At 47.5% G+C, this 20,884-nt stretch overlaps 2 protein-coding genes across 2 annotated transcripts in view; both read right to left on the bottom strand.

The window, feature by feature from the left end:
• kansl2 (KAT8 regulatory NSL complex subunit 2) overlaps positions 1 to 1,146 on the bottom strand; it is a 35,867-nt gene extending 34,721 nt beyond the window's left edge. The window contains exon 1 of the mRNA XM_030118294.1: positions 1,087 to 1,146. The gene's annotated coding sequence lies outside the window, so the exon portion shown is untranslated. The remainder of the gene's footprint in view (positions 1 to 1,086) is intronic.
• A 1,637-nt stretch (positions 1,147 to 2,783) lies between these two features.
• LOC115407797 (cyclin-T1) overlaps positions 2,784 to 20,884 on the bottom strand; it is a 38,313-nt gene continuing 20,212 nt past the window's right edge. The window contains 6 exon segments of the mRNA XM_075410470.1: positions 2,784 to 4,437; positions 4,439 to 4,990; positions 9,106 to 9,176; positions 12,909 to 13,072; positions 13,238 to 13,283; positions 18,822 to 18,884. Coding sequence (XP_075266585.1) covers positions 3,691 to 4,437; positions 4,439 to 4,990; positions 9,106 to 9,176; positions 12,909 to 13,072; positions 13,238 to 13,283; positions 18,822 to 18,884 — 1,643 coding nt within the window. The 3' untranslated portion in view covers positions 2,784 to 3,690.

The following is a 20,884-nucleotide window of genomic DNA, read 5'->3' as shown; positions in this document are numbered from 1 at the left end:
TACAGAAATACCTCATTCTTGTTCACACGTCATGATGCCTGCCTAAAAGAGATGTGACTCTTCATTCAATTTCAAATTGTTTTTATTTAATAAACAAATAATTAAAAACACTGTTCTGAAGTGTCTTTGTGAATTAATAATCATCAACCAAAAAAATAATAGCTTGAGTATGTGAAAAGTCGTTAGACTAGATTAGTCGTTAGACTAATCGTAAAGATAGTCGATAGATTAATCGGGAGAAAAATAATCGTTTGGGACAGCCCTATTCACAATACTATGATACTACTTTGTTGCATGAGGTAATTATACACACACGGACGGAGCGGAGCAGACAGGGCTGTTCACACAGTGCCTCTTCACAGATGAATTGCCAAAAAAAAATCCCACATACCGTCAGCTGCTCGTCAGCAGGGAGTCTGAAGGGGCACTTTTACACCCACAATGTCCAATTTTGTTCTATATCGGGCGAAACTATCCCCAAAAAGCTTGTCGTAGTATGTGTAGGCCATCTATAGCCGACAAGACCTTCCACGCACTGAACAAATGTAAAATTACACTACAATAACACCTAAAACCGCAACGCACAAGACACAGTGAACAGCGCGAGGCTGTAGTTTCCCCCCTTGAGGACGGTTGCTATGGGCGGTCACATGACCTATGACGCGACTCCGTCTGCAAGAAGTGGAGCGTTAAACCGAACCGCGTGTCAGGTAGCTCCACAGTGTCGCCAACGGCCCCGTTCACCACGAGCTCACAGCCGTTAGCCCTTTAATGACTGCAACACCTACAACCGTCGCTGCAACCACATACCTGCAGGAACTAACTTTGGTTTAAATAAAAAGGCGCTTCCAGCGGCAGCCTCGCGCGCTTCAGCCCGCCTCCAGACTGCGTCACTGCTCCGGAGGCGCCATCTTGGCTCAGACGACGCCAACACAAGCTAACACGCTAATCTTGACAACTGGAGGCTGGAATAGGAACTTTCACGGCTCGTGGTCCCAGATACTTCCCCTTGTCGAATCCAGAACCATATCCCTTATCGGAACACATGCGATTGCCCCATTCAGTGTCTTAATGTAGCCATCTTACCTTCTTCTCAGACGTCTCCTCGCGCTGGGTCTGATGTTCCACAAGGCACCGAAATATCCCTGAAATCCCGCCCACCCTGAGCTCCGATTGGTCAGGATTCAACGCCCTCATTGGCAGCTCATTGGTCCAGAAGATCCCCAATCAAAACCGGTTGCTCCACAACAACCAGGCAAGGAGGTTTCGTAAAATATTTATTGACTTTGAGAATAAAGCAACCACATATCAAAATGAACAGTGTGCACATAAACCTTTTCAGCCGAAAAACAAACCTTTCTTTTCAGACCTGAGAGTCACTAAAACACATGTAACTTATAGTAGTGATTTGTGCATTGTTGAGTTGTATGAGTGTCCTGTTCTCTTCTCAGATCATAAAAGTGTCCTAAATTCATTAATATCTCTTTCCAACGAGTTAATTATCCAACTAGAATAATTGACCCAATCAAAAAACAAGTTTAAAAACAAATTATTTTTTAAAGATATCTGTCCTAATGGCCAGACAAGGAATACTTTGTCAATTGCATTGTAGGTAAACCCACTCACATAAATATTCAGTGCATTTACCGTTTCCCTGTTATAAGAAAAGAGCAAATAATAAAACCCCTGCTGCCTGAGCAAGGAACATTGTCTTTATTATCCAGCATGTTCCCAGACATCAAGTGGAAAAAATATTTTGCAATTACATGGCTGGTTTGAAGAACTGCATTACACTGAACTGCCTAAACAGTTTGATTACCAAATGACGAGAATGCAGGTTAACAGCAGTAACACTACAAAGTCAAACCCATATCAAGCTCAATATGGATTAAATTTACAGGTGATGACCTGCATTTGTTGTCAACATTCTTTAAAAATGAATCAGACTTTTTTAGACAGTATTGGACATCATGCTGAAGACCTTGTCATATGGAGGTGAATCTATATTCTGTTTTTCTGCCATATTATGCAAATTTACACATCTAGAAGAGCACATGCAAACATTTTGGATGAAGACATGGACTGCAGTTGAATTTAAAATTTGAAAACACTGATTTTATGTGAGGATATGAAGTCAGGGAGGACTGAACCAAACCTGTGTGAGCTGACAGGCATGAACAGGTACATGGAAAATAGACATATTCCAAAGAACCCAAACAAGAAAAACAAGCAGTTGATTTGAGGAAATCATGATAGTGAATACAGTGCACATTGCAAAACCTGCACTCTTGTAAATAGAGCCACTGTCCAGATATTGTTCCTGCTACACACTGTGCTCAACAGGGTCAAATCTGTTCTCAAAGGAACTTCAGGGTGACTTTTTTGGTAGCACTGATGTGAAAATAGATTAAACATCTCTCTCCACACAAGCTGACAGTTTCTCTTTTCCCTCCGAGTTGTGGAAGCCCAGAAACGTCCTCAGAGGTGCAGTGTGCGCTACACATTAGGTGGCACCAGTGAGTCGCTGTACTGCTGTGTGCAGCTTTTATTTACTGATTCTAAAAAGCTGCTTCGTTTATTGTTCACTTACTATTTTATTGGCTGAATGCCAGATTATAAGACAAGACAGGTTGGGGCTAGGTGATTAGTTCGACAATAATATATGTAAGGAGATGCAGAAACAGTGGAACTACATGATCATACCTAGAATTTATTAGCTTATTTTTTCATAACTTATTTGTAATTTACAACTATGACACACTGTCCTTTCAAGGAAACGAAGCTGTCAAACTTAAACCTGATACTTTTTGTTCCTTTAGGGCTTTTTTTTGTGTTGGCACTTCCTTCGTTGTGATCACACCAGGTAGATATGTTTAAAACCTCTGAACAGATAAATGTCCTTGGTATGAACTTCGTGTAAATATGAGAAATTATTTTACAACCATTTAAAACAATGACTGCAACACTGAAAGCCAAAAACTAGAGCTTCCATAATTTACACCTGTTTTCCCCTTTTTTTTTTTTTTTTTTTTTTACATTTTAAAATCTGTGCATGTGAAACAATACAGCAATACCAACTTTAACCGGCAGAGGGAGGGGAATTTATTTCCTTTGAGGTTATATGGCTGCTTGTTGAAAACATGAAAGTAAAAGAAAGAGAAAAAAGGAGAATCATATTGAAACGATGGCTTTGGAGACATGCACTCTGACCTCCGCCTGTATAGTCATGATGAGGAAATGCCCCTTGACCCTGAAAGTACATACAGAGGAGGAGCCTTAAAAAGGTAGAAAAGGGGGACAGCTTCTTTTCCAATCTTAAAAGAGTTCCATTAATAAATAACACACTATAAAAACATTATAAAAAGAAGACAGCTGTAAGAAGACGGTTTCAAGACATTGACTTCCTCTAAAATCAGGTCCCATCATCACATTTCAGTTCAACTAAGCAGAACAGAACAAAATATGTACATTTTCCCGTAAATTCTTTTCTCTTCACAATTTTAAAACCTCACTTGTTGCCCCATGAGTACACTGAGAAAGGATAAGCTCTTGAGTGACGGGTACATTTCTCTGCTGTCATACTGAAGCCGATCGAACTGCTGGGTGAGTGAAACTGAGAACAGGAATACAGTACTTTACGTAACAGGATGGGTTCATGGTGTCCGTGAAGCAGGTCTCCTGGCGGGGAGCTCATTTGGGTAAGGGTGGCAGTGGAGGCGGGGGCTCCAGGGGCAGGGGCGGGGGCCTGGGGTTGGTGCCTCTGGAGCCGCCGCCGTACCGATAGTCCCCGTACTGGGACCGATACTCGAACATGGCCGGCTGGGCCGGCTGGACACCCTGCGCGCTCAGCAGGGAGTTCAACATCTCAAAGGTGTCCTGGTACTCGTTGGACTGGGCGCTGCCCGCACCGCCGTGCCCATTGGTGTCCGTCTTGTCGCCTTTAGCGTGCGAGTAGCTCCCCTGATGGTGGGGGAGGCCCAGAGAGGGGAGGACGTCGGGGCCTTGCCCCACAGTTTGCCCCGAGGAGGAAGACAGGGACGGGAGCTGGTAAGGGTTTCTGGACGACTTGCTGACCTTGGAGGGGGGGTGGGATCCCGCCGAGGGATCCTGGGAGTGCGTCCTCTTGCGAGAAGCAGAGGAAGTTGAGGAGCTGGTTCTGGAGGAGTCGCTGGGGACCTTTTTGCTGCTTCCTAGTGCCCCACCGGAGCTGGATGAGTGTTTGTGTGAAGAGGAGAGCGAGGCACTGCTGGAGGAGGAGTGGTGGTGGTGGTGGTGGTGGTGGTGGTGGTGGTTGGAGCGCTCCCTGTGCTTGTCCCTGCTCTTGCTCTCCTCCCCAGAATTCCCCCTCTGCTTCTCAGGCACTCGTATCCTCACTTTAATATCTGGATCCTGACTTGCTCGGGCACTGCCGCCCCCCCCCTCCTCCTCCTCCTCCTCCTCCTCCTCCTCCTCCTCCTGCCAGAGGGAAGCGGACTTTCAAAGAGCTCCGGTCATGTCTGTCCTTCTCCAGGGGGATTTTCAGGATGATGGGGGAAGGGTTGGCCCCATCTGAGGAGGAGCTGGCCTGCTGGTGGTGATGATGCTGCTGCTTCTCCTTCCTCTGCTGCTGACCGATGAGGGCCTGGGCGGCGTTGGCGTACTCTCTCTTTACGCTGGCCTCCATGTTCTCCAGCTTCCTCTTCTGTGCGGCCAGGACGTCTGCGTTCTTGGCTCGGTACTCGCTGAGCGAGACCTTGGCCGGGGCGTGGACCTCGTGGTTGGGCTGCTCGGCTCCGGGACCTTTCCCGCTCCACGACGGAGCGCTGCCGGACACGCTCCTGTCCTTCTCCCCGCCGGAGGAGGACGAGGAGGCCGAAGGAGGCGCCGACAGGCTCATCAGCCCGGCCACCGTGCTCTCGGACGAGGCCATGGAGATCATGCTGATCATGGCGTCTCTCTGGTCTCCCTCCTCTTGGACTTTGGGCTTCACTTTTGGTGTCTGACCTCCAGCCTGGAAGCCACAAAGACCATCAGTTAGAATTACCGTATTCTTCCAGGCTGTGAGGCTTTGAGGCTGTGAGGTTGTGAGGCTGTGAGGTTGTGAGGCTGTGAGGCTTTGAGGCTGTGAGGCTTTGAGGCTGTGAGGTTATGAGGTTATGAGGCTATGAGGCTATGAGGCTATGAGGCTTTGAGTTTGAGGCTGTGAGGTTATGAGGCTGTGAGGTTATGAGGCTTTGAGGTTATGAGGCTGTGAGGTTATGAGGTCATGAGGCTGTGACGTTATGAGGCTGTGGGGCTATGAGGCTGTGAGGTTGTGAGGCTGAGAGGTTGTGAGGCTGTGAGGTTGTGAGGCTGAGAGGTTGTGAGGCTATGAGGTTATGAGGCTATGAGGCTTTGAGTTTGAGGTTGTGAGGCTGTGAGGTTATGAGCTTGTGAGGTTTTGAGGCTGTGAGGTTATGAGGCTGTGAGGTTATGAGGCTGTGGGGCTGTGGGGCTGTGGGGCTATGAGGCTGTGAGGTTATGAGGCTATGAGGTTATGAGGCTATGAGGCTTTGAGTTTGAGGTTGTGAGGCTGTGAGGTTATGAGCTTGTGAGGTTTTGAGGCTGTGAGGTTATGAGGCTGTGAGGTTATGAGGCTGTGGGGCTGTGGGGCTGTGGGGCTATGAGGCTGTGAGGTTATGAGGCTATGAGGTTATGAGGCTATGAGGCTTTGAGTTTGAGGTTGTGAGGCTGTGAGGTTATGAGGCTGTGAGGTTGTGAGGCTGTGAGGTTGTGAGGCTGTGAGGCTGTGAGGTTATGAGGCTGTGAGGTTATGAGGCTATGAGGTTATGAGGCTATGAGGTTATGAGGCTGTGAGGCTTTGAGTTTGAGGTTGTGAGGCTGTGAGGTTATGAGGCTGTGAGGTTGTGAGGCTGTGAAGTTATGAGGCTGTGAGGTTATGAGCTTGTGAGGTTATGAGGCTGTGAGATTATGAGGCTGTGAGGTTATGAGGCTGTGAGGTTATGAGGCTTTGAGTTTGAGGTTGTGAGGCTGTGAAGTTATGAGCTTGTGAGGTTTTGAGGCTGTGAGGTCATGAGGCTGTGAGGTTATGAGATTTTGAGGTTATGAGGTTGTGAGGTCATGAGGCTGTGAGGTTATGAGATTTTGAGGTCATGAGGCTGTGAGGTTATGAGGTTTTGAGGTTATGAGGCTGTGGGGCTATGAGGCTATGAGGTCATGAGGCTGTGAGGTTATGAGGTTTTGAGGTTATGAGGCTGGGGGGCTATGAGGCTATCGTCCACAGGAACGTCACTCACTTCGTCTCATCAGGGCCTAACAATCAGGCACTGCCACCACCGTCCTACACCCAGCAGGAAGTTGCAGTCTTCCTCTGAACATAATATTTCTGAACGTTATCTCCTCCATGGTGAACATGGCTCAGGATGTTGAAAATAAGATGTGTTGAACAAAATGCCGGAGCAGCTTTGCAAAGCCGCACACACTTCAGACTTGGCCAGCCTCCTCCCCCTGACCTGAAGGGAGAGGTTTGACCTGGTCACACCGAGGCTGCTTCAGACTGAAGATCGGACTGACCCTGGTAAAGAATGACTTTCCTGAGAGGAAACAAACGCCCCTGTCAGAAATGATCCAACTTCAACAAATCATCCTCAAATTTCGCTCCTGAGAGCTGTTTTCACAAAGAAAAGTACAGTTTCACTCAGTCACCGAGTCATGTGACTCCATTCCAGAGCTGCCTGCTGCTGTGAAGCTAAACCTGGCTCCCCAGCTCACCCGGGTGTCCAGAACAGAACTGCTTCAAATAAGTCCTTCTATGATAACATGTAATCCTTGTAAACTGGAAATTGCTGGTAAACCCTTCAAAATGGAAGCTTTATTGTTTAAATGGATGTCAGTCAGCTTCCCGCCCTGATCAAGACCCCCATGGAACAGGAAGTGAACTGTGAAAACACTGCGCTCGGTCCAATCGGGCTCAAACTTCACACTTGGCACCAAAACGCAGTCTGATCACATCTGATCACAGCCATATGATAATAATCACAGCGCCATCTGCTGGAAACAGGAAGTGGGACGAACATGCGCCGATCTGAATGAAACTTCGCACATACATTAATCATGCAACCGATAACATGCACGACAGGTCAATCCTCCAGTCAGGTGATTCTGACCATTAGCCTGACTCCACATCTGGAGATGGGTCCCCGGGCGCTCCCCGCAGCCCACTGCTCCTTACAGAATGCTTCAGCAGCATCAAAGGATGGGTTAAATGCAGAGAAAGAATTTTGTTGTACATTCCCTGTATAATGACAAAGTACCTTACCTATATCTGGTTCTGTTTGGACCACTTCTAATAACAGATTTTGTTTTCCTTACTAAAATATCATGAAAGCTGTGAAAGGGCAACTCCAGTTTTTTGACACCTGGACCTTATTTCTAGGTGTGTCATGCTCATATACTCATTCAGACAAACATTGTTTGCTGACTTTACGCAGCCTCCCGGCGAGTCGGACGCCGGGGCGCCGAGACAGCCGAGGCCGACTCAAAGTGCCTCTCTGCTGGGGAGAGGAGCTCCAACGTTCCCATCCGAGCTAATTGTGGCTAAGTTAGCGAAAACTGTCAGCTGACCCACCTGTAGACGGTAGACGAGCTGACTTTATGAAAACACTGGTGATGGATGAAGAAATATAGCCGAAATGAGCGATTTTGCAGAGATGATGTCCCGCGCTGAAGCCTCCTGCCGTGGCCCCCGCTACATCGGTTGGATCTAAATAACTTCTGGACTCCGAGCTGCACCATGTCTGTCTGAGTGAGTATATGAGCATGACACATCTATAGATAAGGTCCAGACGTCAAAAAACCGGAGTTGCCCGTTAATATTAATCTGTTCACTCTTTTTCACCATTTGCACCTTTTCTTGGGTTCTTTTTTTATATGTGTATTCCATATTTTTACCATTTTTTATTTGACTTTGTGTTTAGCATTTTTTTGTGCTGACTTTATGCTGACTTTTGCTGCTGTGCACGGTCAATTTCCCCGCTGTGGGACCAATGAAAAAAATCTGGATCTGTAGTCCATATCTAATATCTCACCAGATAAAACTCCGCCCCAGTTTGTCCGTTTTAAATGTTCCGTTATTCTTGAGTGAGATCTGAAGATGTTTATTTTATGTGAATAATTTCTGTCAAAGCTAACACGACATGCAACACTGGACATGCGGCGTTTCTGCTCCGTCCCTAGTGTAACGGCAGACCGCCCGGCAGTGTTGGAGCCGGCTGGGTTTCGGGTGTAGCTGGGCGGGTGTGGGTCTTGGCATCCGGAGCGGTGGAGGGGAGTTTGGGCGGGTGACGCCCCACTGCTCAGGTTCACCACTGCAGCAGTACCAACATTCCATTGCTGCTGGCTGCTGACTCGGCACCTTTCAGTTGCACTGTCTGTCAAAGCACGGACGAATGCAATCTGTGGAAGAGTCGATCAGCCAACCTTCACATCACCACATACAGTTATTGATGTATAATCTCAGGGTCACACGGGAAGAAATACTTCTCCACCTTGGTATGTTTATGAGTGGAAACTGAGTCTGCTGGATGCCCAAACTACTGCCACAACTGAATTGTGTTTCCCTCAATAATTGAAACTCCTGAACCACCACCTTATCTTGGTGGGGGACTTCGAGTGACACGATCCCAGGAGCTTCACGGCCCTGCTAGTCTCCCATGGAAAAGGGTCCCGGGTGACGAGCCAGACTATGAGCAGGTCAAAAGGCCCTTTGCATACATTTACAACGGACCGTGATGTCGCCCAGCATTCTGCTTGTGGGTTCTCAGCTGGTACAAAGGCCACAATAAAGGAGCATACACTGTGTTGCACTTAGTTTTGTACACCGGGCTGAGTTTAGTCACTCTGCATAAGTTAGTTTTCCCATCATCATTTGAAAAATAGAGCTGACTCTTCTAGTCCAACTTTGGCATGGAACACAGCCTGGAAGCAAACCTCACAGCAAAGAGTCTCACAAAGACCTGAACTTAAAAGATCCCTGTGATTTTAACCTGTGACCTTGTAGCCTTGGCTCTGAAAAGTAGATTACTGCACTTGCACATGACAAAAACAATCAGAGAGCGAAATGTTTACCTTCCAGTTTCGAATCCGCTTCAACCGACTTGGTGTCTTCTCCAAAATTTGAAGGAATTCATGTGTCAGCTCTGGAGAAGATAAACAGCGTGCAGTTTAACAGGTCTTCCTCAGAACGTGTCTTTCTCTCCTTCCACTGCAAAGCTATTCTGACAACGGCTTTCCAGCCAAAGTTGCCAATAGAGTTGCCACAAATGCTTGGTGTAACGGACAATGAGAATTCTTCAACAGAAATTCTCTTCTATCAAGTCATGGTTTTGTGTGCAGGGATTCCATCAGTCTCCCTCATCCCCTTCACCTCGGTGTCGTTCCAGAGTTGCCCTCAGTTCATTTGTATAAAGTTAAATTCTGCCATATTTATGGAAATGGAGCACAGAGAGGAGAGACCTGACAAACTAAACTGGGGTAAAATGTCTCAGCTCCACAATGAGACGATTCATCCTAATTACGTCACGTCAGATGTTTCACAAACTGAGCCGTTTTAGTCATAAACGAGGAAGTTTGTGATGAAGCCTGGTTTGAACTCCAGAGCAACGTGTTAGTCCAATCAGGTGCAGCTGCGTAAGTCCAAGCCATTCTGCATGCTACAGAGCTTCAGGGCTCACACACCACTGATGTTACATGTTAAAAACACCATTCAAGTCTGACTGACACACTGCAACTGTGAGGTGGAGTTGAAGTACAACTATGTGTGTAAACTCCAGCCGGTGTCCACCAGTGACACATCCACCCAGTCTGCTGCTGTCTGGTGCAGTGTTTTCCATTAGGACTGCCACAATTGGTCGATTAATCACGATTATGTTCACTATTAAAATCATCGATGACTAATTTAATAGTCGACGAGTCATTTTTTATTTTGTTTTTACTATTGTTTTTGTCTCGAAACTGCCGCGGTACCTTCCACTGCCGCGTCTGCCTTTCTGTATTTGACACACATGCGCAGTCGTGTCAGCTGCAGCGACACCAGACTGGTGTCATGGCCGCCCGGCGGCAGCGGAGCTCCACAGTGGGGGAGCATGACAAGAAAACCTCAGAGAAAAGTGCCATGCAGCGTCTGCAGGACAGAAGCTGCCTTCCACGGCAGCACAACGGCGATGCATGAGCAGCCGAAACAGAAGCACGGCGTGGCTCGGGACGACGATGAAGAGGGACCGTCGTCTCGGTAAGCTAATGATATTAGCATAGAGCGCTAACTTGCTGTTTACTCATAGCTGTCAACGTTAACAGTAGCGGTGACGACTTGATTCATCAGCTGCCTTTTGCACATATTTCATGTTTTCTGTAACGTTCTAACAGTGATGTGTTTTAATAAGAAGTGACGTGGCGCTGATGTTTTCCACCGTTATGTTTCAGAGCTTCACCCCATCGGAGCGGATTCTCTCTGCAGCAGAACATCTGCTCCCAGAGAGCAGCCTGTCTGCAACATGTAGAAATGCTGACTGTCCTGGCGGTGAGCCAGAGCCCTGTGGAGTTTGGGGTTATGTAGAGTCAGAGTGGAATAAAGTTGGATACAGTTGAGCTCTGAACACTAAATGCACTTTTGTTTTGAGTCAGTGAGATGAAAACTTCAATAATTCCGTAGTTACAGGAGCCTGCCTCATTGTTGCTCTGCTTGATGCCAATTCAGAAAAAAACAAAACAAAAAAACCCCAAAATTGACATGAAGGATTTATTTTTGTTGTTTAGGCAAGTGCCTTTTCCTTACTTTAGTCAAGTATTTGCACTTTATGGTACACAGTTAAAGGGACTTAAGGCAAGATTTGTGAAAAACTACACATGCATTTCCAGTTTATTCAGTGCTAACGGGCCGTGAAGCATTAAAAACCTAAAATAACAATCCAATCAGCGTATCTGTCTGTTGCCTTATACAGGCGGTGTGCCACAGAATTTGTTGCAGTTCGGGGTCCGAATTTCCCACGCAATCGTGGGGATGTGACATAAATTGTCGCTGTAAGCGCTACGGCTGCACGATTTTGACAAAAAACCTAATTGTGATTTTTCTGATTAATAATGCGATTGCATTCGATTTGTGATTTTCACATTTTATTCTTTCAAATGCGGAAAACGGCTAAAATTATAGTCTAAAAAAATTCTTGTTACTTTTACATGGTCTTGCTCAAATTGACACATAAAATAACCTAATGTAAACTAACCTGACAAATCTCCAGGCAGCGGCAGCGAGACGCCACCTTGCGTGTCTGCATCACGTTTGAAAAACAAAGTGCGTTGTTTTAAAAATGAAATAAAATAATAAAAACCCAGTGCTGTCGAAATTGTAATTCAATACTGGTCTTGCTTGCATGGTTCACAGAAAATTACTTAAACAGTTTCCAACATGAAATAAATGGAAATTAAAATCCAGAACTGCAAATAGGCACCACCGTGAAACCAACTTCAACTGCAAAAAAAAAAAAAAAAAAACAAACTCGCCAGCCTCTGAAGATAAAGGGTAAAAAAATGAATCCTTTTTGCTGTAACATTCTTAGATCACGCTCAGTTTAGTAATCCTACTCTGGGTCGTCTTCCCTCACATTCCTGGGCTGCAGCTTCATGTTTTCATGGAGAGAGAGAGAGCATCACATGCTGGATGAAGGCTGAGCTGTGGGGCGATCGAGTGAGAGAGAATAACCTATGACTCGTCCACGTTTCTGTAACGTGTAGCGGTGAGTCTTCAGGTGTTGGTACAAATCAGACGTGTTTCCTCTGGATCTGGCTGCTGCACGGCGACACCATCTACATCTGGCTCCACGTCTTTTTTTTCAAACCCAGAGTCCAAACAGCTGAGCTCCAGTTCCTTCAGACACCAGTGGCTCCGCCCCTCTCCTGCTGTCATCTCAGACATTTTCACACTGTGATCGAGTCGCACTGAAAACTTTCTGCTCCCCACGACGCCGCAGAGCACACTGCTGTGAAATATTAATGCAAAATGACCAGATTGAGTTGTTTCTGCGAAGATTGCTGAGACGGAACTACTTACTAAACATGGCGTCTGGGCGTAGTGATTTCAAAAGAAAAAGTAGTTCCCAGTATTTGCTTCAGTGTCGTAACGCTGCAGTATTATTTGTTGGTGTTCCACAGCGTAGTGAATGTGAGGATTATAACGTGTCCACCAAAGTGTTGTGGGGTTGTTGGATTGTGTGTTTGATGAGTTTGACGAGGGAAACAACTGTACCGTCCACTTCCATTGTGTCCGTCCTGAAAACCTTCCCCGACTCTCCTCTGAATAAACAACAGCTCGCCTCACAGAAACAGTCAGTCTGCTGCTCTGAGGACTGAGGAGTTGAGCTCAATGGGCCCATTTGCCAAAATGCTGAAGTATCACTTTAAGTCCCTTTAAACAAGTGTTTGTTGCATTTCAGTAAAGGTTTAATGAAGTATCATCTGAATTGTCTTTATCTTCAGTTAGTATATACCTTAAACGCTTAAAGATGAAATCTAATTATGCTTATATAAGAGCAGCTTCATGGTGTTGCCATAAACTATGTTTTACATTTAATTTATTATGATGCGATAAGTCGACTAATCGAAAAAATAATCAGTGATTAGTCGACTATCAAAATAATCGTTTGTGGCAGCCCTACTTTCTATGCCAGACCAAAAAAACACTCTGGACACATAACACAGTGAAGACAAAGGAAATAGCAATCACTTCATTTTGGTACAAAAAAAAAAAAAAAAACTACAGAAAAATGGTCATTTAGATTAGTCAATCAATAAAACGATTGAAAGATGACTCATTAGAAAACGAGTCGGTGGCAGCAGGAGCTGTAACGACAGAGAAATGATGAGATACAGGCTCGTACCATCCAGCAGCTCCAGGGTCACCGTGGGGTCAACGTACTCCCACCAGTGCTTGCCGTCCGTGGACACGGGGATCTCCCAGTTGGACCACTTGCAGGCCAGGTGGATGCAGACGCAGGCCACCACCGGCGGGCTGTACTGCAGGCAGAACGTGGTCAGGTGCAGACTGCATGGCAGGGTGTGTCCGGGAGGGCGGCAGCAAACAGAGGAGCACAGAGCAGATATTCAGCATATTGAGTTTCAGGGGAAACAGAACTTTACAGGCGCTGCGCTATCTGCACACAGTGAGACAACACGAGTCCTCACGGTTGACACAGAAGACTCAATATACCTGTTGGTGGCCATAAAGTATGATGTTTGAGCCAGATCCTTACTCGCTGGAACAACAACAAAACAAAGTGACACACTTAAAACCCCGAAGAAAACCATTCCACACACAGCGGTCCAAATGTTTGTGAAACAGGAGGGGGAGCTGGGATGTTCCCAGGCTGCCTCAGGAAGGATAACGGCACTGAAACCTGGCCGGCAATACATTCAACATTCTGATACCAACAGCGTAGTTTCCTTCCAGATAAAACTGACACTGACGGAGTAAATCAGGACTCTGAAAAGCAGTATGGCGACATGATGCTCCAGCAGGCATGAGAGCTTGACCCTGCTCTGCTGAAATCACACCGTGATCTGCCAGACCGACCAATCTGGACACTTCAGTACTACGTCACAGAATTTGCCAATACAACAGTTTAAATGAGAGTTACTTGGTAATTAGGGGTGTGAATCTTTGACCCACAAAACGGTTCGATTCATCTCGATTCACAGGCTACGATTCGATTCAAGGGCGATTCCTCAAAAACATTTAGCGATTCGATTCGATCCAATCCGATTCAAATTGACAATTTACTGTAACTGTCAGGCACTCTGTAACTAAGAGAGAAAAACTGAAATTAAACTTCAAAACAGCTTCTGTTTATTTTTTGTATTCAGAGTAAACCAAAACAGACTTCAACAACTACAGTCATTTCAACAACTTCAAACTCTGCCTGTGCTTAAAACACAATCCCAAAGAAAAAAACTACGGTAGAAAAAATAGATACAAAAAAGAAATTATTACAAAATAAAATAAATATCATTTATATAAATAAATACAAATAATATATAAATATGAATAAATTAAATAATGATAAATATAAATAAAAAGTGGCCCGCGAACAATCATATCTGGCCGAACAGATGATTTTAAGAATGTGAGGCAGCTGCTCCACAGAGGCAGTAACGCCGTCGATGAGCCTGTCAGGACCAGCTCCTCCTGAACCGCCTTCATCACCTGTGAAACACCTGAAACCCTCCCATTCAGTGAACGGCCTGCGGCGTGCTGCGTTCAGGGACACTTCACAAAAGCGTCCTGCTGCGAAACGTTGCAGTCAGAGGTTAACTTAGCTGTTAGCCACAGACGAACTAGCTGGATTTGAACGATTCCTTCATGCTTCAACATCAGTCGACGGGACGCATCTCAGGTTCTGAGACGGTGGAAAGAAGATTTAAACTCGAGACAGAACGGGAAAGGTGTTGTTGACAGACAGTTCAGTTCTGAGAGGAAGTGTGTGAGCGGCGCAGCGGCGGCTTAGAGAGAAGGAGGGAAACGTTGTTCTGGTAGGTTTCCTTTTTGGGTTTAGCGTGGCTGTTTACTGTTCTGATGGTTGTTTTATCTGCAGCTTGTTGCTCAGTGACCATCGTGTTGCTCTCGGATGCAGCAGGTGACGGTCGCTCAGCTGTGAGGCGTTCAGGTTCCAAAGTCACAATCAGGCTCTTTTCAGATCAGAGATAAAGCAGGAACATGGCGGCGACGTGAGACGCCGTTTTGCTCCGGAGGCAGCGTTTATGTATACATACTGGGCGCAACATGTACTTAATTTATAAAAATGAATTTATAAAACCAATGCGCGGACATAAATCCGGGCCATCGGACCGTTCTTAATGCATCTGAACCGATCTCGGCTCCGTGGTCCGATCCACTCGGATCTTTTACGCTACAAAAAGATAACCGATCCAAAATCGGTTATCGTTACACCCCTACTGGTAATATTATTGAAGGTGCAGAATCTTTTTTGATCAAGTCCAAGAAGAAGACATTTAACTTCACCAGTGAAATCCAGATCCAGTCTTATTTCCAGACCATTAACTCACATTTTGCAGTGCAGTTGAGCTGTGAACGATGCCAGTAATGAACCAGATACCACATGAGCCGTAACACACGTAACCATACGATGCATCGCAATCATGTCAGAGTTTTCATTGGTCCTTAGCTAAGGGGGAGGAGTTTATTGGTGTACTGCTACCCAGACATAGAGACGCATCTTTCATTACTATTACAGCATGAGATTAATTCATTATTAATTTGGCATTTTTTATGGCTTCAAGCTATGGTTTGCTGACTCCTGGGGGTCCAGGGACCCCAGTTTGAGAACTGCTGCTGTGAACTGTGGGAAACGGTTTCTTGTTGTATTAAAAAAAAAAAGAAGTAAATAATAGTGAGTAATTTCTCAGCCGGTGTTAGCTGTTTGTTAGCTGTTTGTGAAGGTGTGTGCTCATTGCTCACATCCTGTGCACCCGCCACGCACGTTGCCAGTTTGGGAGCGTTTACTTGATTTTGGACAGTTACGGGTGTTCAAACCCCACCGCTCCGCTTTGCTCCGCTGCGTCTCTGTTCCGCCGGCCGGAGAAGCAGGGAAGCCGTGCGCTATTTAGCACCGACCTCCAGAGCTGAGCAGTCTGGGAAGCACCGGCGTCTTTCTCTGTACGTCCTGGCAGGAAGGACGACTGGGGTCAGATCAAACTTTATGATTCTCCACTTCCAGAATCAGCGTCTCTTCATCCTGGCTGTTGTGCTTCAACACGCTGAATTTCGTGCGACAGGATGTTGACATTTGGGCCTTTCAGAATAAAATGCATTCACGGTCCTGAATATGTATTTTGTAGAAAACACGAAATTTATGGACAACAGCCTGCAAACGGGTCATATATACAGCTGTGTAAACATTCAGAAACGTTCCACTACAGCTTGATTACAGGCAAAACAGAAGTTTGTCAAATAAAACTTTAAAGTGTGTTTTAGTTTTTGTTTGCCCGCTTTTCAAAGTGTATATTTTAATCAGTATGGTACGTGTATTCTTGATATATCTGAAAATTAATGTGGGGACAAATAAAACGTCTTTAAACAGTTTAAAGTTTTTAATAAAGACAAAATGATTTTATTTTGTATAAAGCCGGAGGTTGTTGGAGTTCTCTTTCCTGTTTGGTGCATCTGAACTGTGGACATTTATGCGTCCGGAGACCTGGACGGACCGGACCGGAGAGACAAATAGACCTCTGCTCTATTTTGGACTGACGGAGCGGAGCTGAGCTGAGCGGAGCCAGACGGCGCCAAACGGAGGCTGTGGCATCAGCTACAGTCATTAAAATAGCAACGCATTTGCTGCGGCGGTCGGAGCAGACCAGACCAGACCGGACCGGACCAGACTAGACCGGACCGGACCGCTGACGGAGCCGACCGGAGGCTGTGGAATTTGGGGGTTACAGGGCAACAGACCTGCGGTGCACCGAATGAGTCTCGCTGTTTGCTGGCGTGATGCACATGAGCGGTGAGTCACACACGGCCCGGAAGGTCCGCTGGGCCCGGAAGGTCCGCTGGGCCCGGAAGGTCCGCTGGGCCCGGAAGGTCCGCTGGGTCCGCTGGGCCCAGAAGGTCCGCTGGGTCCGCTGGGCCCGGATTGAATTGAAAGTCCTTTTATTGATTATATTGATTACGAGGGTGTACCCAAAAAAAACCGGAATTTGATTATAACTTTTTATTTATGACATTTCAAAATAAAACACCACCGTCGCCTTCAAAATAATCCCCATCTGCATTCATGCAGCGCTTCAGCCGTGTCTCCCGCTTCACCAATGCGTCGTCAGACCCGCGCGTAAAAGTGCCATTTTTTGCCGGCTGCGATTTTTCTGTCACCTCCTCCACATCTGCAAACCGCTGTCCCTTCAGCTCTTTCTTCAGCTTGGGGAACAAGAAAAAGTCACTCGAGGCTACATCTGGCGAATCAGGCGGATGGGAGAGGAGATTCATCTTATTCTTCACCAGAAACTGCGTGACGCGCAGCGCCGTGTCCGCTGGCGCACTGTCGTGGTGGATCAACCGGCTCCACTCCGCCACTCCGCGGGCCGCTTCCTCCTCACGGAGCCGTCTGAGGACTTCCATGTAGTAGTTCTGGTTTACAGTCTGACCTGGAATGACAAACTTGCTGTGGACGATACCCTGGACAGCGGAAAAGCAGCTCAGCATTGTTTTTACGGCTGAGCGCACCTGACGCGCCGACATCTGGCCCTTTTTAAACCACCCGAACCACTCATGGACCTGATTCTTCGCCAGAGCATCATCCTTGTAGGCTTGCTGCAACAAGGTGAGTGTTTCTGCTGCTGTTTTTTCCCAGCAGAAAGCAGAATTTAATGTTTACGCGCTGCTCTGGCTTCCCCGTCAATGTCGCCATTTTGGAAAAAATCGCAGACCTCCTCTGCACTCTGTTGCTATAAATAGCTCCTGACAGGCGTCAGTGTAACTCTCGGAGCTCAAATTTCTCACAGATGTGCATGAGGCTTACCTGCAGCACATCTGACGGCCAGAAGTCGGAACTCATTATTATTATTGTTTTCTGACCAAATTCCGGTTTTTTTTGGGTACCCCCTCGTATATTATATCGATTCACAGATTGTGTGTTGAAGAGAAATTTACTTCATTTTCCGTGTTTTCACGCCTGAAGACTGCCCAGCGGGCCGAAACGTTGCGCTGGCAAAACGTCATTTAAGTTTCATTTGAATTTGTTTTCCTATTAGCGCTCCTTCTTTCAGTCTGTGCCTTATACCAGCCTTTCCCTAGTGATTTTTCTGACAACTCTGCCAAGTTCAATATTGCAAATCATGAGGAAAGGACCGTGTTTCACTACAAAAAGCACTGCGGTCGTGTTTTTTGACGCTCAGCAGGAGCCGGAGAGTTCCTGCCGGGATCGCTGGGGGGAGGCGCTCAACCCCGGAAAGGACGGTCCATTCCCCACCCTCGGCTGGGGCAGGATAATCATTCCAGAGCCAGTGAGCAATGAACTTTCAAAATAACAAGAAAAAACAAAAAAAAGCGTTAACACCTGATAAAGTAATTTTCGGCGTTGAGGAAGCAGCGTGTTAACGCAGTAAAAAACGTGCCCAGCACTAATCTACATCCACAGATATATGATGACAGGCCAGATGGCACACAGCACACACAGCAGCCCAGGGTGGAGGGTTTGGGACCTCAGGAGTATTCAGGACCATATAATGACTTTCACTGGCAAAATGCGGCCGATAGCGCTGGTTTGGATAGCTGCTGTCGAGGAGCCACTTTAATATGTTCTACTGTGATTTCATGAGACTCATCAAACAAAACAGGAGAGTTTAGAGAAGGCAGCTTCCCTGTGCGCTCGCCACATCAGAAGTACAACAACTTGACAGCTGGTCCAGATGTGCACGGTGCTGTGTGTAATAGAAACAGTAGTTGTTACTAAAATAAGGTTTAAAGCTCATCCTGGGCAGTCGTTGCCCTCAACAGAGGTTTGTGGTTTGGACAATTCCAGCTCCGACCGGTAAGGTATGTGCCATGTCTGGGTTTCTCCCCCTCATGTGTTCCAAATGACGGAGCTCTTTAAGCCCCGTTCAGCACTGCTGCTCAGAGTCCTGAAGTCGTAAATCAAAGTCAGTTTATCTGGAAGGAAACAAAGCTGCTCGTATCAGGAGCTGCTGAATTTAAAGCACGCCAGGTTTGACTGCTGTGGCAGAACTGGGAGTCAGCTCTCCCTCACACTCCCACAACTGAACGGAATTCAAGAGTTGATCCTCACCTCTGACCAGCTGAGTGCACTTCACCACATGGGTATGCGGATGATCAATGGTGATTTCAAAAGCTGTGATTAAAAAGGGAAAATGGAAACTTGGTAAGAGGAAGTCACATCATTGTAAGACAACGTTAATTTCATTTAAAACAAGGAATGGCACATGAGGAAAAGATCATTTCAAGGCACACCGTCACCCATCCACAGACCACACACTGAAGACAACGAAAGACTGACTGCACCAGAGCTTCCTCTTCTGATCTGGGGTGTGTGTGTGTGTGTGTGTGTGTGTGTGTGTGTGTGTGTGTGTGTGTACAAGGGAGCAGAACACACACCAGTCAGTTCTCCAGCAGAGCATTAGCTTCCTCACACTCAGAGTCTCACATAGTCAAATGTGGCGTTGAACGGCTTTCCGCCACAGCTCTCAGGAATCTGCATGTGTTCATTCATACTGTGAATCAGTGAGGAGCTCATCCCTCAGTTCACTCATTCACGCCCCTCCCCCACCCCTGGCCAGACCCACTGTTTTTCATGATGGTTCCTGAACTGACTCCCTTTCTGTTCATGAGGACTTCTTTCTCCCTTCTTTCATAACTAATAGTTGAGATGAATGAATGAAAACTTCGAGAATATTGAGAGTTATGGCAGGAGAGGAGGAGGCCCGGGTCTTCATGGAGGAAAAACGGCCCCTCACTTTCAGCACTGCTGAGCAGAGGAGCTCAGACTGTCTCTGAGGAGGGATTTTTTTTTTTTTTTTTTTAAGACCTGCGCTGTCCAGCCAATCAGGGGTGAATACAGGTCGACTCTCAGGTCCAGGACAGCTCAGCTCCTCTCGGAGCTCCACACACACTCCAGGCTACACTCTCTCCTTAGAACAGAATTCCTCTCAACACGGCCCACACCACAGAACGCCAGAGCAAACAGCTGACGGTCTGATGGGAGGAGACCGGCCCTCCTGCCCTCCCTGACCTTCCCCTGCTTTCCCTGACCTTCCCCTGTCCTCCCTGACCTTCCCTTGCCCTCCCTGTCCTCCCTGACCTTCCCTTGCCCTCCCTGACCTCCCTGACCTTCCCTTGCCCTCCCTGACCTTGCTGACCTTCCCCTGCCCTCCCTGACCTTCCCCTGCTTTCTCTGACCTTCCCTTGCCCTCCCTGACCTTCCCCTGCCCTCCCTGACCTTGCTGACCTTCCCCTGCCCTCCCTGACCTTCCTGACCTTCCCTTGCCCTCCCTGACCTTCCCTTGCCCTCCCTGACCTTCCCCTGCCCTCCCTGACCTTGCTGACCTTCCCCTGCCCTCCCTGACCTTCCTGACCTTCCCTTGCCCTCCCTGACCTCCCCCTGCCCTCCCTGACCTTCCCTTGCCCTCCCTGACCTTCCCTTGCCCTCCCTGACCTTCCCTTGCCCTCCCTGACCTTGCTGACCTTCCCCTGCCCTCCCTGACCTTCCCTTGCCCTCCCTGACCTTGCTGACCTTCCCCTTGCCCTCCCTGACCTTGCTGACCTTCCCTTGCCCTCCCTGACCTTGCTGACCTTCCTCTGCCCTCCCTGACCTTCCCCTGCCCTCCCTGACCTTCCTGACCTTCCCTTGCCCTCCCTGACCTCCCCCTGCCCTCCCTGACCTTCCCTTGCCCTCCCTGACCTTCCCTTGCCCTCCCTGACCTTCCCTTGCCCTCCCTGACCTTGCTGACCTTCCCCTTGCCCTCCCTGACCTTGCTGACCTTCCCTTGCCCTCCCTGACCTTGCTGACCTTCCTCTGCCCTCCCTGACCTTCCCCTTGCCCTCCCTGACCTTGCTGACCTTCCCCTGCCCTCCCTGACCTTCCTGACCTTCCCTTGCCCTCCCTGACCTCCCCCTGCCCTCCCTGACCTTCCCTTGCCCTCCCTGACCTTCCCTTGCCCTCCCTGACCTCCCTGACCTTCCCTTGCCCTTCCTGACCTTCCCTTGCCCTCCCTGACCTCCCCCTGCCCTCCCTGACCTTCCCTTGCCCTCCCTGACCTTCCCTTGCCCTCCCTGACCTTGCTGACCTTCCCCTGCCCTCCCTGACCTTCCCCTTGCCCTCCCTGACCTTGCTGA

Source organism: Salarias fasciatus, chromosome 20 (assembly GCF_902148845.1).
Source record: "Salarias fasciatus chromosome 20, fSalaFa1.1, whole genome shotgun sequence".
Lineage (NCBI taxonomy): Eukaryota > Metazoa > Chordata > Actinopteri > Blenniiformes > Blenniidae > Salarias > Salarias fasciatus.
The sequence above is the reverse complement of the archived record's forward strand: the minus strand, read 5'-3'. Positions and strand labels throughout refer to the sequence as shown.